The sequence below is a fragment of the Lactuca serriola genome, chromosome 4, assembly GCF_051521515.1.
Source record: "Lactuca serriola cultivar US96UC23 chromosome 4, Lser_US96UC23_V15, whole genome shotgun sequence".
NCBI lineage: Eukaryota > Viridiplantae > Streptophyta > Magnoliopsida > Asterales > Asteraceae > Lactuca > Lactuca serriola.
Genome location: NC_136411.1, coordinates 186,758,331 through 186,777,451, shown reverse-complemented (window position 1 = coordinate 186,777,451; position 19,121 = coordinate 186,758,331). Strand labels below are relative to the sequence as shown.

At 35.5% G+C, this 19,121-nt stretch overlaps 1 protein-coding gene across 1 annotated transcript; it reads left to right on the top strand.

Annotated features, from left to right (window-relative positions):
- The first annotated feature begins 371 nt into the window (after nucleotides 1-371).
- On the top strand, nucleotides 372-7,562 carry LOC145103042 (pleiotropic drug resistance protein 1-like). Its single transcript, XM_079040575.1, has 22 exons — nucleotides 372-1,111; nucleotides 1,251-1,371; nucleotides 1,450-1,538; nucleotides 1,622-1,706; nucleotides 1,789-1,948; nucleotides 2,042-2,118; nucleotides 2,202-2,346; nucleotides 2,433-2,734; nucleotides 2,816-3,097; nucleotides 3,228-3,544; nucleotides 3,638-3,798; nucleotides 3,887-3,990; nucleotides 4,078-4,228; nucleotides 4,308-4,486; nucleotides 4,906-5,238; nucleotides 5,326-5,616; nucleotides 5,697-5,780; nucleotides 5,868-6,001; nucleotides 6,089-6,316; nucleotides 6,597-6,768; nucleotides 6,855-7,109; nucleotides 7,200-7,562. Exons 1-22 carry the CDS (start codon nucleotides 741-743, stop codon nucleotides 7,455-7,457), a joined length of 4,299 nt encoding a protein of 1,432 aa, XP_078896701.1. The 5' UTR covers nucleotides 372-740; the 3' UTR covers nucleotides 7,458-7,562.
- Nucleotides 7,563-19,121: the final 11,559 nt, after the last annotated feature.

Sequence of the window (19,121 nt, the reverse complement as noted above, 5' to 3'; positions counted from 1 at the left end):
ATGAATTTGGAGTTCAATGATTATTTTTTGTAACATTTTATTGAACTTTGTAGAGTTCAATGCATTGTAGAGAAAAAAAAAATAATAGATTTGTATGGATTATAGAAAAATGATGTGACAATCTATTGAATTTTATGGAGCTCAATGCAGCGTGAATGCACATCATGTACATAATGACATGTTTTTAGTGCTATTTTAAAACATTTTCAGAGTTGGATTCGACTACTTTGACTAACGAAGGTCTGTTAAGTACTGAAACAGGCATATTATATATTTCATTTCTGATTTAAAAGCTATAGTACAAGGGACTGATTCTACAATTCATTCATTTTATTACGATGTTTTGTTCTGGAACAAAAGGAAGAAGTATCTTCCAACAATAATTCAAACTTAGCCGCCTGAGGCTGCGCTGTTCTTTCCCATTCATTTAGCATAGCCGCCTCAAATCCTTTAAAAAGAAGATTTGCTTTCCTTACAAAATATACACCTTGATACAACACACACACCCCTCCTGAATCATCTTCAATCTCCCCTCTCCCATATACAGATTTGTATCTTTACAGACTACAACATCTACGAGATACACTTTCTCTCTCTTCCCCATATTCAAGAAATACCACACTGTTCTTCGACTTTCATCAAAAAACCCCACCAGGTTTTTAATTCCTTCAGGGGAGTTTATCCAAATTTTGGATTCTTGGCCAAAAATTTGGGGGTTTTGATTAGCGTTTTCAGTAACAATGGATGGAAGTGACATATACAAAGCGGTTAATAGTATAAGGTTAGGGAGTTTAAGAGCAGGGAGTACACGAGTACCAAGTTTAAGATCTGGAAGTACTTCAGTATGGAGGAATTCCGGCATGGATGTTTTCTCGAAATCTTCCCGCGAAGACGACGATGAAGAAGCTCTTAAATGGGCTTCTCTTGAAAAGCTACCAACTTTCGATCGTTTAAAGAAAGGTTTACTTTTCGGATCAACTGGACCATCTAACGAAGTTGATATCGACAATCTTGGAGTAGAAGATCGAAAACATTTACTCGATAGGCTTGTCAAAACTGCCGATGAAGATAATGAGAACTTCTTGTTGAAGCTCAGGGCCAGACTCGATAGGTTACCATTTCCCTCATTTATTATTATTATTATTATTTTCATTTCTTGATTTCAATCGTGATCTTTAAATGAGTTTTTTTTTTTCATTTCTTGATTTCAATCGTGATCGTTAAATGAGTTTTTTTTGGGAATTTTGTAGAGTTGGGATTGATTTGCCGACAATCGAAGTTAGATATGAACATGTCACTGTCGAAGCAGATGTTAACACTGGTAGTCGAGCTTTACCTAGTTTCATCAACTTCCACATTGACTTTTTCGAGGTAAGAATTCAATCAAAATCAGATTTGATCTATTTAATACTTTACTTAATTTTTTCTGTTCATTTTTATGTCTCATAGGGGTTATTGGCTAGATTCAATCTACTTCCGAATTCAAAGAAACATATAACCATTCTCGATGATGTTAGTGGTTGCATTAAATCTAGCAGGTGATAAAAACAATCTTATTTTTTTTTATTAAAATTATATATTAAATTAATTGTACTCATAATCTTTAACAAAACTTATGTAGAATGACATTACTTTTGGGTCCACCGAGTTCTGGGAAGACGACCCTCTTGCTAGCTTTGGCTGGGACACTCGACAAATCGCTTAAGGTAAATTTACATCTTTACCCTTTGTGGATCTTTATCGTCACCCTTCTAGAACTTCAAGTAATTGGTTTTTTCGTAAATATAGAGTTCTGGTAAGGTGACTTACAATGGGCACGAGTTGCATGAATTTGTACCCGAAAGAACTTCAGCTTACATCAGTCAAAATGATGTCCACATCGGAGAAATGACTGTGAGAGAAACTTTAGCTTTTTCAGCAAGATGCCAAGGAGTTGGTTCACGTTATGGTTGGTTTCAAATTATTTTTCTGTTTTCGTTCATTATTCTTTTTTAAAATTTATAAAGTTTTGTATTGACATAATTTGTACAAAAAATTACAGAGATGTTGGCTGAATTGTCAAGAAGAGAGCGAGATGCAAACATAAAACCTGATCCCGATATTGATGTCTTCATGAAGGTAGCAAAAGATTGAATACAAAACAAGTTTTTTTTTTAATCTTTCATGATCGAAATTCAAAATCTTTATTGTTTTTCATTCAGGCTGCTGCGACTGAAGGTCAAGAAGCTAGTGTAGTAACCGATTATACTCTCAAGCTATTGGGATTGGACATCTGTGCAGATACCATGGTAGGGGATCAAATGATCAGGGGTATATCCGGTGGACAAAAGAAACGTGTAACAACTGGTAAAAATTTCAACTTTTTAAATCTTTTTCTTTCAAAGATTCTTTTGATTAATAAGGTTAAAATGGTGAAATGTAATTACTTACAGGTGAAATGATTGTTGGACCAAATAAGGTTCTTCTCATGGACGAAATTTCAACAGGGCTTGATAGTTCCACTACTTACCAAATCGTGAATTCACTTAAACAATTTCTTCACATTCTAGAAGGAACAGCCGTCATTTCACTTCTTCAACCCGCACCAGAAACATACGACTTGTTTGATGACATCATACTTTTGACTGATGGCAAGATTGTATACCAAGGTCCACGTGAAAACGTTCTTGAATTTTTCGAATCAATGGGTTTCAAATGCCCAACAAGAAAAGGTGTCGCTGACTTCTTACAAGAAGTAAGTAGTAGTATTCGCCATTGACTAAGGTTCTTGACTATCGTTGACTATCGTTGACTTATGGTGAAATTGTGTTTACAGGTTACATCGAAGAAAGATCAACAACAGTATTGGATGCGAAGAGATGAACCTTATAGATTTGTAACAGCTAAGGAATTTGCAGAGGCGTATCAATCGTTTCATGTTGGAAGGAAATTGGGAGATGCTTTGGCGACTCCGTATGATAAAAGTAAAAGTCATCCTGCTGCTCTTACGAATGAAAAATATGGTTTGAACAGGAAGGAGCTTTTGAAAGCTTGCACAGATAGAGAAATCTTGTTGATGAAAAGAAACTCTTTTGTCTATATCTTCAAATTGTTCCAAGTAAGTTTTGCGACATTGTTACCCTTCAAATTGTCCCAAATATTAGGGTTTTTTTTTCTGTAATTTGCCCTTTTAACATATTGGTTCTAATAATTCTAATCGATATCATTTTTTTTTTTGTGTTTTTCAGCTTACATTCATGTCATTAGTGACTTTGACTGTGTTTTTCCGAACTGAGATGCATAGAAATACTCTAGAAGATGGAGGATTGTATACTGGTGCTCTGTTTTTTGGTGTGGTTATGATTATGTTTAATGGGATGTCTGAAATTTCAATGACAATTGCAAAACTTCCTGTGTTCTACAAGCAACGGGATTTCCTGTTTTACCCCTCGTGGGCTTATGCTCTTCCTTCTTGGGTCATCAAGATTCCCGTTTCATTTCTTGAAGCTGCTGTTTGGACAATTCTCACATATTATGTCGTGGGGTTCGATCCTAACATCTCAAGGTAATTATAATTAGTTAATTACTTTTCAAGATTTATGATCAAAACTTGTATCTTTAATTAATCTTTACTAATATTGTTAAAAAACTTTTGCAGATTCTTCAAACAGTATGTGATACTACTACTTGTTAACCAAATGTCTTCTGGATTATTTCGGTTCATTGGGGCTCTTGGAAGAAACATGATTGTTGCAAACACGTTTGGTTCATTTGCACTTCTGTTAGTGTTTGCTTTGGGTGGTTTTGTCCTTTCACGAGGTATTTAACTTTTTCAGAAACCTATAACGTGATTTCTTTTACTTTTATTTGTCAACTAAGACACGTTTATTATTTTTGTTTATTGAAGATGATGTGAAGAAATGGTGGGTATGGGGGTATTGGTCATCTCCTATGATGTATGCAATGAACGGAATTGTAGTGAACGAGTTTTTAGGACATGGTTGGAGAACAGTAAGTTACATAAACCTTTGTTTTATGTGTTTATCTTATTCTATATAATCATTCAAACTTACATTTTGAATTTGTTTTTGTTTATAGCCATTGAATGGGACAACACTAGGGAAAATGGTTATCACGGGTAGAGGGTTTTATGCAGAAGCTTACTGGTATTGGATTGCAGTTGTAGCCTTGATTGGATTTGTTCTTGTTTTCAACATCATGTTCGGTTTATCTCTAGCCTTGCTCAAACGTGAGTTTCATATCTTCGTGATATTCAAATCTTGTTATGGATGATTTTTTAGTCTAACATTTTGTTTCTTGTTTTACAGCTTTTGGAAAAACTCAAGGTAATGCATCAGGTGATGATGATGAAGCAGCTGTAGAGTTATTAACTTTGAAGAAGGATGGAGATGAGGGCACTCAAATCAAGAAGAAAGGAATGATCCTTCCATTCGAACCACATTCAATTACCTTCGATGATGTCAAATACTCAGTCGATATGCCACAGGTAACATAATCGTAATTGTGTACTTGTAGATGGTTGAATTCGATGAGTTCCAATGTGCAATATGAGATTTTTGCTGGAAAAACGATCTAAAAAACCGGAGAAAAACCACGGGCCTCCACAGAGAAAAATTCACTAAACGATAAATTATTACAATCACATAGACAAAACTTTCAAGCCTATCCCCTGTTATACCTACACCCTCCAAAGACTTAACTCACATATTTTTGCACTCTAAAACAAGAGAAGAAAATAAGAGAACCAAATACTTCAAGTGTATTTAATTAGGAAACTTTGACACCAAAATCTTGGACTCCACCTTTTTTTTTTTTCATTCTACCAATGTGGGGCAAATTCCTTCTTTCATATCAAGCAACAAATCTCAAAATTTTTTACTGATGGATTTATGGAAACTAATGTAGGAAATGAAAGATCAAGGGGTGGGTGAAGACAGACTACTGCTACTCAAGGGTGTCAGTGGAGCTTTCAGGCCTGGTGTTCTCACAGCTCTAATGGGAGTCAGTGGGGCCGGAAAAACCACTCTTATGGATGTTCTTGCTGGCCGGAAAACTGGTGGCTACATCGAGGGAGACGTCAAAATTTCCGGGTATCCAAAAAAACAAGAAACATTCGCGCGTATTTCTGGATATTGTGAACAAAACGACATCCATTCACCTCATGTTACTGTTTACGAGTCTTTGCTATACTCAGCCTGGCTCAGGTTAGCCACAGATGTTGATGAACACAAGAGAAAGGTCCGTTATACCCTTGTTTCATCTTTCAACACCTTTTTTAGTTGATTATTATACTGGTTTCTCAAGTTGAATGGTGTTTGTTTACAGCAATTTGTAGATGAAGTGATGGACCTTGTGGAATTGAATCCATTGAAGGATGCGTTAGTTGGATTGCCAGGTGTCAATGGTTTGTCAACTGAGCAACGAAAGAGGTTAACAATAGCGGTTGAGTTAGTGGCTAACCCGTCTATAATATTCATGGATGAGCCGACTTCTGGTCTTGATGCGAGAGCTGCTGCCATTGTTATGAGAGCTGTAAGGAACACCGTCGACACAGGAAGAACAGTTGTTTGCACTATTCATCAACCAAGTATCGACATTTTTGAAGCTTTTGATGAGGTAAGAATTTGCAGTTAATTACTATTCAACCATTCGTTCTTATGTTGTTCAATCTGTTCTAATCATAATCGGTTTTGCAGTTGTTCTTGATGAAAAGAGGAGGACAAGAGCTGTATGTGGGCCCCGTGGGTCGCCATTCTTGCGATATAATCGAGTACTTTGAGGTATGAACCTATCTAAATAATAAATATGATTCAACTTGAAATACGATCGATTAAGTTTTCTAATCGTGAATGTTTTTGATAAAACAGGCTATTGATGGCGTAAGTAAGATAAAAGACGGATATAACCCTGCTACCTGGATGTTGGAAGTTAGTACTTCAGCTCAAGAACTTACACTCGGAGTTGATTTCACTGAAATCTACAGGAATTCCGATCTTTACAAGTGAGTATATAATCTCCCACTCTAAATATAATCATCTTTACTTATAATAAATGTTATCCTCGTGTTGACTGGATGGTTGACTTGCAGGAGAAACAAAGCCCTAATTGCTGAACTAGGTGTACCACGTTCAGGGACACAAGATCTATACTACCCAACTCAATATTCGCAGTCTTTCATCATCCAATGTGTTGCTTGTTTATGGAAACAACGTTTGTCTTACTGGAGAAACCCTCCTTACACAGCCGTACGTTTTGTCTTCACCACCTTCATCGGGATCATGTTCGGAACCATGTTCTGGGATCTCGGTGGTAAAATGTAAGTCAATAGCAATTTTTAACATCCCAGACACACGTATCAAGATATTGTCTGCTTTAGGATATCTGACACCAGGATTTCCCATAGGGTCACCCATCCTAGTACTACTCTCACCCAGGCACACGTAATTATACGTGTCCTGGAAGGAGAGGTATCCACACCCTTATAAGGAATGTTTCATTCCCCTTCCTATGTGTGGGACTGGCTTCCACATTCGGCATTCGACATTCGACCTGTGCCCTAGCTCTGATATCAGTATTAACAATTTTACGTATTTTAGGGATACTCAACAAGATCTAGTGAACGCGATGGGTTCTATGTATGCTGCGGTTCTCTTCTTGGGAGTCCAAAACGCATCATCGGTGCAACCCGTTGTGGATGTTGAACGGACCGTCTTTTATAGAGAAAGAGCTGCAGGGATGTATTCTGCTTTGCCTTATGCATTTGCACAGGTAACTTTTTACGCATTTATGATCGTAAACTCTCTACCTATGATTCTATTCGGTTTCTTAATGTTTTTTTTTCTTCTTTTTTTCAGGTTCTTGTGGAAATCCCGTATGTATTCTCGCAAACTATGGTATACAGTGTCATAGTGTATGCTATGATTGGATTCGAATGGACAGCTGCCAAATTCTTTTGGTATGCGTTCTTCCAATTCTCTTGTTTACTCTACATGACCTTCTATGGTATGATGACTGTCGCCATCACTCCTAACGCCAACATCGCCGCCATCATTGCCGCCTCGTTTTACGGGATATTCAATCTCTTTTCTGGATTCATCATTCCACGACCCGTAAGTTTCACTCATTAGTCATTATTACCATTTCTTTTACAAACTCTTGTTCTAGTTCTTATATGTTGTTATGTTGTATTGAAATAACAGAGTATTCCTGTCTGGTGGAGATGGTATTACTGGGGAAATCCATTGGCATGGACTATTTATGGCATGGTTGCTTCGCAATTTGGCGACTATGAAACTAGACTTTCGAATGGTGAAACTGTTAAAGCTTACTTGGATAGGTTTTTTGGCTTCAAACATGATTTTCTTGGTGTTATTGCTGGGGTGCACATTGGATTAATTTTGTTCTTTGCGTTCATCTTTGCGTATTGCATTCGAGCCTTCAATTTCCAGAAGAGATAGTCTTGTTTTTGTTTGTGGTGGATACGACACGTGCCCAATTATGTAACTACTTGTATTAAACTTGTGATTTGTTTTTATTATGAAAGGAAGTATTCCTGTTTCCCAGATGTTGTTTTTAGAACCGTTCGCTATTCGGATAAAACCGAAGTATCCAATTGGACAATTTGGATTGGATTATTTGGTTCGGATATTCGGATTTTTGGATTGATTTTCAACAAAACCGAATTATTATTTTGGATTTCGGATTGGTTTTGGTTTATAAAATAAGAACCGAATAGTCCAAAAAAACCGAATAAACATTTATTATTTATCTATTTATAATATATATCTATAGTTTTTTATTAATTTGGTAATTTATTTTTTCAAATAGGAACGTTTCACCCGATAAAAAAATATTAATATGCATTTTCACTCAAAAATTTTCTATCTATAAAATATTTATCTATAATATATCTTCTTATTAGTTGTTTATAAATTTCAAATCACAACTAAGTAATTTGCTTTTGCTTCTTGTGTAAAGTTTAGTAATATTATAATAATTAGTTGTCTTAAAATGTTTCGGTTTTTGAAAACCGATCCAACCGAATTGTAATTGGATCGGATCAGATTGGATTTAAATTTAGTTTGGACTATTTGGATCCATGTTTTGAAAACCGAAATCAATTTGGATTCACCTGTTTGGATCGGATCAAACCGATCCATCCAAACGAACATCCCTAGTTGTTTTAGTGAATGGTCTTTCTTGACGTCCTGTTACAACTAGACGGTTTATCCAGCTGGAGATTGATCGACCCAATTGGTCTTTATTTAGGCTAATTGATTTTGGGTGCTATATGCTATATCTACAACTAAATGAGTAAACGGGCTCTTGTTCAAGGTGTTGTGCTATAAATAGCGATTATCACTATTAAAACGGTTAGAGTTAACACTAATAATTTCTCAAAATTAATCCAAGAGTGAAAATACTAACTAATGATATGTGAATCACAATCCTCACTCAACTCTCTTGAATAACCTTACAACTTTCATTCACTCCAACCCTCTAATGGACAACTCAACACTAATTTTTCAAATTCCCAAGAATGACATATTCTAATTCGGTATACCCACCACTAACCACTTTAGTGGTGGGTGCCACATCATCACCACAAACAACCACTAAAAGGTTGGTATACCCACCACTATCATCTTTTTATTTTTTGATTTTTAAATAATTTTTTTTATTGTAAAGAGAGAAAGAAAGTTAGAGAGAGATAGAGAGAGAAATAAAAGTATTGGACATTATTTTCCATTGTGTGCACCACAATCCACCACTACTACTAGCTACCACTAAGTAGTAGGATGGTGTTCACTACAGTGGTTAGTGGTCATATAGACCAGAAAAAGGCTTGTTGTTGGTATACCAAATGATCTCATGTGTTATTTGTTTTTTAAGATGTAAAGCACGTGCAATCTGCAATGTTTTTTTTTAATCTGCACACTTCATACAAAATTATAGTTTAAAAAAAACTATTTTTTATACTTAAAAGACATTTTTTAATGACATTAAACTTATTTAACTTATAAGGTTGATGAAATAAAGATTTTATTCTATTAAACTATTTTTTATCATTTATTTAGTACCCATCTAAAAATTAATAAACTTAATTAAAGGTGAATTATAGTTGTGAAAATTGAAAGCCAACGAGGAACAATAAATAAAATATATTAATATGGATATTGTCATATACTCGATACACTTTTCGAGGTAAGGAAAATAAAAAAGGAAAATGGTACATACGACCTATGAACTTTCTAAGATTTACCCTTTTAGTCACTAAACTTTTTTAGTAACTTTATGAGGGAACGAACTGTGTTGCAACTTAGCAATTTAGTCTCTTTTACTTACTATACTCGGTAACCATGCCACTTCGTCCCAATTTGACACATCATCGATGACATGGTGAAATTGTATTTACGTCTTGGGCCTAAACGACGTCGTTTTGGAATGTGAAATGTAGAGGCCACGTTCATACTGTTCACCCTGAATCCGTATAAAATGTGAAGCTTGTGCCCTAAAATGGCAAAATTCGTAACCTGGTTACCCCGACTGCACCCTAAACTTCGATACCAATCGCAGAAACGATGCCTTCACGATCATATTAAGATCAAAGTTGGTCACCCAACTACACTAGGAACACGGCTGAGAATGTCTTGAATGGAGTCACAAATGAAGACCTGACAATCAATCTGTTGTAGACATAGTTGGGGTGTCGCTTGTGAGGGAAGAGATTGTAAATGACCTTCATGAACCACGATGCAACATCACTAGAGAGATGGACGCCCTAAATCATGAAGTCGATGATGTTAGGGTAGGTCAACTCGATCTATCTAACATGGTTGCTGATTTAAAGAATCATTTATGTTCACTGCAAGTGTTGTATGTCAACATTGTTTAGGGAAAAACCAAGTGGAAGAAAGTGAAATGGGTCTTTGGGGTTACTGTCGTTGCTATTGTGGGGGTGTTAACCTACAAGTTTTTTAATGACAGAAGAATTTTAGGTTAAACATTTCACTCCTGGGTTTCCATTTTGTTTTGATGTGCATCTTGTTTATACTTCCTTATTAGTAACGAGTTTTGTTGGTTGTCTTTTGGTTTCTGGTTGTGTAACAACGTAAATTTTCAAAACAATTTTTCATTTTTAAAACATACATTTACTCATAAAATAATGTCAAAACATAATGTATCAAATGTTATCATCATAAAACATATCCCAGAATCTCAAAACATAAACTCCACGAGTGTGTATGGATCATGCCGGCGCCTTCCCGCGATCATCACTAGAACCTGAAACACATAACATAACAACTGTAAGCATAAATGCTTAGTGAGTTTCCCAAAATACCACATACAACACATATGCCACTCAAGGCCACAGTACAACCCTTCGGTCGATGTGTCTCAGCGGGACCTTCCAGTCTCGTAGCTCGTTGGACCCTCTGGTCCGGTCATAGCTCGTTGGACCCTTCGGTCCGGTCTATATCGTTGGACCCTCCGGTCTGGTCTACACAATTTATAGCATACATATATCAAAGCACATAATCTCAAACATACACATAGCACACAAGACCCTCCGGTCTACACTTAGATACCACTCTAGGTAATGTATAGTGAGAAGACTCACCTCGGATATCTCGGATAACCTCGCACACATATACACTGATCTAGCCTCTGTCTAAACACATAAACAATTATCTCAAATCAATAACGGCTCTCTAGGCTAGACTAGCATCTTTGATGTCCTCTAAGAAGGCTAAAAGACCATTTTACCCTTCAAATGGTCCACAAGTCCAATTGCAGACCAAACCCTAAAAGTCAATAAAAGTCAACGGTTAAACTTTGACCAGACTCGTTGAGTGCACTCGTGTGACTCGGCGAGTCCATGCATGTCTTCTTCGCCCCTGATCCTCACTCGACTCGCTGAGTTAACCCTTCACTCAACGAATTATCACAGGTCGCGAATCGCGGGGCAACCCGACTCGACTCGTCGAGTCCCCTTATGGACTCGGCGAGTTCCTCCCATGATAAGACTCAAACGACCTTCTGAGGTCAGATCTGCTTCTCCAACTAGAAGATCTAACCTTCTAGCACTCGAAAGTCACGTAAAGGTTCAAACTTTACGTTCATGCAACGCATATAAGACCAAAAATGGAGAAATAACCTTTAAAATGGGGATCTACTCTCAAGACTCACATGAAACAACATAAAGCTGGAAGTTTGGGACCTTTTGGACTTCTCAAGGTCCAGATCTATCATCTACACCCATTGGGACATCATATGCTTCAAGATATAACTCAAAATGGTGCAAAGGAAACCCTAGATTCAAGGAATCTATCAAATACACGAAATGGGAAGGAACTTGTACCTCAAAACGTGAATCTCAGTGTGAACAACACATATCCAAACTCCACAATCGATCTAGCTTGGATTTTCCACTCCTTCTTGCAAGATTACACCAAAGGATGAAGAATTAGCCTCCAAATTGCTCTCTAAGCTCTCTAGGGTTTTCACAGGGGAGTAGTGGCCGCAAATGAAGGCCATAAGGGCCTTTAAATAGGGCTCAGGCCCAGAGATTTAGGGTTTCACTTTACAACGCGGACTCGCCGAGTCCACGCATCGACTCGTCGAGTATGATCATTAATCCAGTCAAAAATTCGCGATCTTACTCAGCGAGTCTGAGCGTCAACTCGCTGAGTCCCTTCACAAAACTCAAAATAAATAATTAAAACAAGATACCTGGGAATCCAGATGTTACAGGTTGTAGTATTTGGTGGTTTTGTGATCATGATGTTGTGATGATCTCGGTATTTTGATGGTAGTCACATGTGATGGTTCTCGTATGTACTTAGATAGTCGTGGGAATCCTGTTTTAACTTGTTCAATATATGTAAAGATGCAGAAACCTATGAATCAAATGTTGATTAAGTGAACTTGTTCCTGTTATAAATGTAAATGTGTATGTGTCGTGAAGTAGTAGCCATTTATTTTTGTTGATTTTGTTCTTGGGACCACATGAAACAATCAAACTTTTTATACCTTTAAAACATGAACCTCAATGTTTGTGTGTGGGGACATGGGACAAAAGAGAAGAATCTAATTTCAAGAGTTGTTGTTGCCTATAACCCACAAATGGAAAACAATGAAAAGTGCTATTTTGTTGTATATGTGATTGCCCACTTTGGATAATTGCTTGGAAGAAATGAAATACCCTTAATGGGTTAAGTCAAATAATAAAGTTATGACTAAAATACCCCTAGTGGTTTAAGTCACATAAGAAATATTGCCTCTAATACCCCTGATGGGTTTAGTAGAATAAAAAATAATGACAGAATTACCCCTAGTTCTACTAATTAAAATAAGTGTAATACACCTTAGGGGACTGTATGTGATTTAACATCTCTGGTTGACTAAAATACCCCTACTTTAATAATTACTTGAAACAACATACACATATTGGATTAACTCATTCTAATGACTATATTACCCTAAACTAACATTCACATGCCCTCTTTAACTAATTAAAATGAGACTAATACACCTAGGGGGATTGTATGTAATTTAACTTCTTTGATTGACTAAAATACCCCTACTTTAATAATTACTTGAAACAATATACACGTATTAGATTAACTCATTCTAATGACTATATTAACCATAAACTAACATTCACATGCCCTCTTTAACTAATTAAAATGAGACTAATACACCTAGGGGGATTGTATGTAATTTAACTTCTTTGATTGATTAAAATACCCCTACTTTAATAATTACTTGAAACAACATACACGCATTGTATTAACTCATTTTAATGACTATATTACCCCTAGACTAACCTTCACATGCTCTCTTTAAAGAATTAAAATAAGACTAATACACCTAGGGGGATTGTATGTAATTTAACTTCTTTGATTGACTAAAATACGCCTACTTTAATAATTACTGGAAACAACATACACATATTGTATTAACTAATTCTAATGACTATATTACCCCTAGACTAACCTTCACATACCCTCTTTAACTAATTAAAATGATACTAATACACCTAGGGGGATTGAATGTATTCTAACTTCTTTGATTGACTAAAATACCCCTACTTTAATAATTACTTGAAATAACATACACCTATTGGATTAACTAATTCAAATGACTAAATTACCCCTAAAGTAACATTCACATGCCCTCCTAAAAAAATTTTAATGACTAAGTTATCCCGTACACACTAATATAAATAAGACCATACATATTATAAATACAATCACACATCCAAATATCAAATGTTAAGATTGTTATAACATACATTAACATAGCAAACATAAATTCCCTTGTTCAATCCACATAACAGACACACAATTAGAACTCTAATTAATCTAACTCCATTGGCGATCCAACACTACTACCTTCACCTTCAACTCTTTTAGCAAGCTTTAGTTTAAGAATTCTCTCTGACGTTTTCCTCTTGCTTGGTTGACCCGTAGTATTCACTTGCTTAACAACTTGGTTAACCCTGCCCAATTCCTCAACTTCATTAACCCTCACCACTTGTTCAAGTTCATTTACCCTCACCACTTGCTCAGATTCGTTTACCCTCATAACTTCATAAGTTTGTGGCTCAACTGCATCACACATAACAACATCTTCTCCACCCCTTGCATATTCACTGATTCTTGTTTGTGCCTGATCTTTTGTTTCTTTATGACATTAGTTTTAGTAGGCCTTGGAACTTGAGTGCAAGTGGTCTTGTTATGCCCTTTCTCTTTGCATATTGTACAAGAAATGTTTTCCCTGCCTTTGAAATAGTGTGTTTTCCAGACCTTTCAGAAGCATCCCTTGTTCTTTTTACGGTTGGCCTGCCTGGCATTCTACTTTTTAAAGGAGGCAATGGAGGTGTAAAGTCTGTTGAAGGCCACATGTTTATCCCATTCATGTCAATAATAGACTTTTTTTTTAGGTATTTTGGAAGAAGGTTTCCAGGTACAATGGGTCTACATATGGCCCATCAGGTGTTACGTTTAAAAAGGCTAATGTAGCTACTGAATAAACACAACCATACCCATTTAGTTGCCATAACCTACAACTGCATTCCTTTTTTGTGACATCGACAATGTATGACTCATCCATTTTCCTTGTTTCAAACTTCATACCCCCACAAGAAACAACCTGCCAATGTCTACATAACGTAATGCAAATTATTGAGTTGACAGAGGTAATGTATGTATGATAAAAAAAAGTGTGCATACCTTTTCTCATTTTGGAGAATATTCAATCTTGTTCTGATGATTGGGAAAACAGAATAATGATTCCATCCTTGACCTGTGAGTTTCATAGTGACCATTCTTTACATCACATAAATACGAATGTCCTCTAACATGATGATAATAGGTTTCTTCCTAGCATCCAAAATGACACTATTAAAGCTCTTTAAAAAGCCATTCTCCACAGATTCACATGATGAATGGTGAACTCTAAAAAAAGCTAAAGACCAAGTCTTTGGATCTCTATCCATAAGATGCTTAACGACTTTAGGATTCAACTTTTCAATATCTTTCATGGATGTGTTAAAATGTGCTTCAGTTGTTGCCTTGCTTGCTCTCTAAAACAAATTTTCAAACCTGGCTCCACTAATCCTCTTTCTAAAATTAGCATATATATATATATATATATATATATATATATATATATATATATATATATATATATATATATATATATATATATATATATATGCCTAGCACACTGCCTATGTTCTGCTGCTGTGAATACTTCTTTGACTGCCTTAACCAAACCCTACATATGTACTAGTAATAAGAGAAGTTAGAAATGTAAATATTTATTATACTATGTTAAACATTTTACAAACAAACCTTGTGTTGATAAAAAATTAAAACCATACCACTTCTTTCATTCCAGTACTGCAAATCTTCTGCAAGATTTTCAATGAACCATTTCCAATTCTCCTTGTTTTCCACACATACAATTGCCCAAGGAATTAGGAATATTCCATTGTTAGCATCCCTACCAACAACACAAAGCAACTCACCTTGGCAAAAACTTTTCAGGAAACAACCATCCAAGTTAATGATCCTTCTACACCCTCCAATCCACCCTTGTTTGACTGCAGCAAAGCATATGTAAATCTTGCTGAAGTAATTCTTACCATCAGGCATTGTATCCACAAAAATTTTAACAGTGGATCCGAGATTTGATCTTTTAATCTCCTTACCATAAGACCATATTCTAGCATAATTTTCTGCAACCGTCCCTTCAACAAGACTTAATGCATACTTCTTTACTCCCCTACACTGAATCATACTTACAACAATGCCAAAAGTGGCTTTCACCTCCTATCTTAGTAATTTCACACTCATCTTCTGATTGTTGAAAAATTGTTGGGTAAAGTCGGTACCTATCCATCTATATGTAACAATTGATCTGAATTAGAAATTATTTGTACAATTATGGTCACTAATAAGAGACTTAATTTGGAAAGACTTATCATCACTCATCCATGAACCCCAAAACCTAAATGTACATTTTCCATCACAACATTTGGCTAGCAACCTTCTACTATCATTTTTCACAAAACATAATTGATAACCATTTGCAACAGCATAGTTACAAAGCATGTGATTCAATTGTTTAGGACTCTCAAACCTCATACCTAACACAGGTTCCTGCTCCTTCTAGTATAGCTTTTCATTGAAAATATTTGGCAACTGAGGATAAACATCTTCATCTTCATCTATGGCTTCTTCCAAAGGGCCACCCAAAGTTGAATTCTCACCCATGTTGAGATCAGGGCCATTATCCTTTTTGAAAAAATGAGGGCTGCTATGGTTAACCTCATCTTCATCAGGATCCACATCCTCAGCCCCATGGTCATCCTCATCCTCATCCAAATGGCATGTCTCGATTTCTTTAACTAGTCCTGCACCATCAAGAACTTATTCCACTATGTTGTCAACAACCTCTTCTTTGTGTTCTTCTAACCATTCTTGCATGTTAGTGTTACCAAAATGGTTTATATACATAGGAAGTATAACACCACATTCATACATTATTGCTATAAAATCGGCATAATTCGACTCATTTGAAATTAAGGTCAGACCTTTGGGAAAATGAATATCTAGGTTGGCAGTAATAGAGCTTCGCACACTTTTCTCCGGTGAACCTTTCGAAAAATTCATAACACCCATTCCTTTCCATGCGTGTGAAATCGATGCCTGAAAACCTATGAGTAATCCCCCCGGTGTAGAATATGGGGTATTTTGCAAAGATTCCTTGGAAATGCACATTGACTTGGATGAATACAAGATCCATGTTTGAGGTTTAAGAGACAGAACGTAAGGGTTTATCGAACGAGCCAGAAGTGGTGAATGGTGAACAGTAGACAGGAAAAGATCTCATTTAAGTAAAACCATTAGTAAATAACATGGTATACACAGTCAGCAAGGCAAGGGGTTTAAGTAACACATGTGGCAGGAATATGACCGGTTGACCCCTTCATAATTGACATAATAACGTAATTGACCCGACAAATTAAATTTTGTTCCCTCAGAAAGCCACTAAAAAGTTTAGTGACTAAAATGGTAAACCCTAGAAAGTTCATAGGTCGTATGTGTCATATTCCTAAATAAAAAACGTACTTCTAAATAAGCTAACAAATACACTTTTTCAAGTAAGATTACTATGCTAACACACATACACACATTTAAGATTAATATGCTGACAGATACACACACACACACACACACACACATATATATATATATATATATATATATGTGTGTGTGTGTGTTTGTGTGTGTGTGTGTGTTGTGTGTGTGTGTGTGTGTTTATGTATACTAGTGGTATACCCGCGCAAAACCGTGTCGGCGAATAGTTTTTTTCGAAGATATGTTTCTTTTACAAAAATGTTATCTTTCAAAAGAAAGTGCGTGTTTAAGACAATAAAATCCAACCTTGACGTTATTTGTGACATGGTACATCAAATAACCGATAAGAGTAAACTATTCAATGTGGCACAAAATATAAATTATGTAATCCGTTCAAACAAAAATAATAGAATTATATAAGAACACATGAAATATGAAAATGTGTAAAAACACATAACTATTTATACATTATTAAGCGCACAATAATTCTTTATATACCACGTTTGTTGTATGGACTCAATCACCTTTGAAATTTTTGTTAGGCTTCACTAACATTTTTGTATTGCCATGTATGCTGACTTTATATCATTATACTTTATAAGTAATGTTGATAGAATATAAAAGTGACTGAACATTAATATCTTAACTCAAAGAAATCTATTGGTGTTAAAAAAGTAACATTCGTTACATTTTTTATGTAACGTTGGCTAAAATGTGTTGTTTTCTTGGTTTCTCTCCCTTGCTAATGACAAAGCTTAATGCTTTTGTTTTTTATTACAACACTGTGATTTAGAAAATCGAATTTGTTAAAGAAATGGAAGTATAATATTTGCACAAAAATATTTGGAAACGTGTATAACTATCAGTAAATTCTTTGTATTATGAGTGAAAGAGTTTTCTGAATGAACTACTTTTTATCATTATCTATATTTGATAACTTTGAGTCTGAGGGTAGGGTGGTCATTTGCCAAGTTAATTTATCCTAACCTTGGGTTTTTATTGATCCTCAAACACCATCTTTGTTGGAAACAAAATGCATAAAATGATAGTTAGTCTAATGTTCTGTATAAAAAAATGAGGAATTGATGTGTATAAAAATGTACTAGTTTTAATCCTACTAACATAGACACAGAAACAAACACACGAAAGGCAGTGTACCTATCGATTAGCAGCTTAGTTCAGGAAAGTAGGGTATCGAACATAGGGAAGTGTAAACAATTAAGATTATCACTAATATTATCTAAATAAAACAAGTAAAAACAAGGTTTTTTCTCTAGTTTTACATGACTAGAAACTTAAGCAACTGCTTAAACTCTTTAACAAAGGACAATTAACAACTAAGGAGAAACAAAAGACAACTAGATTCAATAACGGAGGAGATTTCTGTTTAGGTTTGAATCATTTATCCCTATGGTTGATTTTATGGAAAGTGAAATGGATTAATTGGCTTTGGCTACAGATTAGTGTGATTAGGTTCAAGTTCGCTATTACTAGTCCTTAGAAAACAAATTAATTCAAGCAGTGATCAAGTGATTAAACTAATAGATTTCCTAGTTTATTGATTCGGGTTAAGTAAGAATTGTAATGAGCTAATCAAATATACTAATTCAATTAACTCCTTGTTGATGGTTCGTCACACAAGCTCACACATTAACGTACCTATTTTCTAGTTAACCCTAGTTCGTGTTCGCTATTCCTAGGCATATAACAATGTTTTCACATAAATCATATGAGATTAGCAACTAAGAGATGTCCATGCATCTTAATTACTTGTTAATTAACATAAAATAGTTGTAATTAACACATAAGGTTCTTTAACAAGCTTAACAAAACAAAATCACCAAATTAAATTAATCCAATCATAAAATTAAACCATATTCATAAAATCATCTATCCTAAACAGAAGTTATGAGTTTTTAGCTCGTATCTACAGAAAATAACAAACTAAAAATATAATCTAATGATTGAAACATGGTTCATGCAAAAGATTAAGATAAAAGTAATGTGTTATTGCCTTTGATCTTCTTTCAAATTGATATCTAGGTTTTCTCGAAAACCACACCTTCTAAGAACCCTTTTGGCCTCCAAAAATCGTCCTAAACTTCCCCCATTCATTAGGGTTCGAATGAGAAATGTTTCGATAGATAAATTCTGAAAACAAGGGCGACTCAGCGAGTCTGGTGATTGACTCGGTGAGTCCATCACTTAAAATCCCATGTACGGCAAGTCAACGTCGAGAATCGTGAACTCTCTGATCAACTCGTCGAGTTGAGACCCAACTCGTTGAGTCCATTTGGAATCAACATTTTCTCAAAACAGAAAAGTTGTCTGAAAGTGTGTCTAGTTTTCAGAACATTTTGAATCTCGTCAATTGGAGTTACGGTTCATGAGATATGGCCAAAACACTGCCAAGGGGTCAAGCTATCCAGCAACATCATTCTTTCTTCAAAATCCAAGATCCAAGCTTCC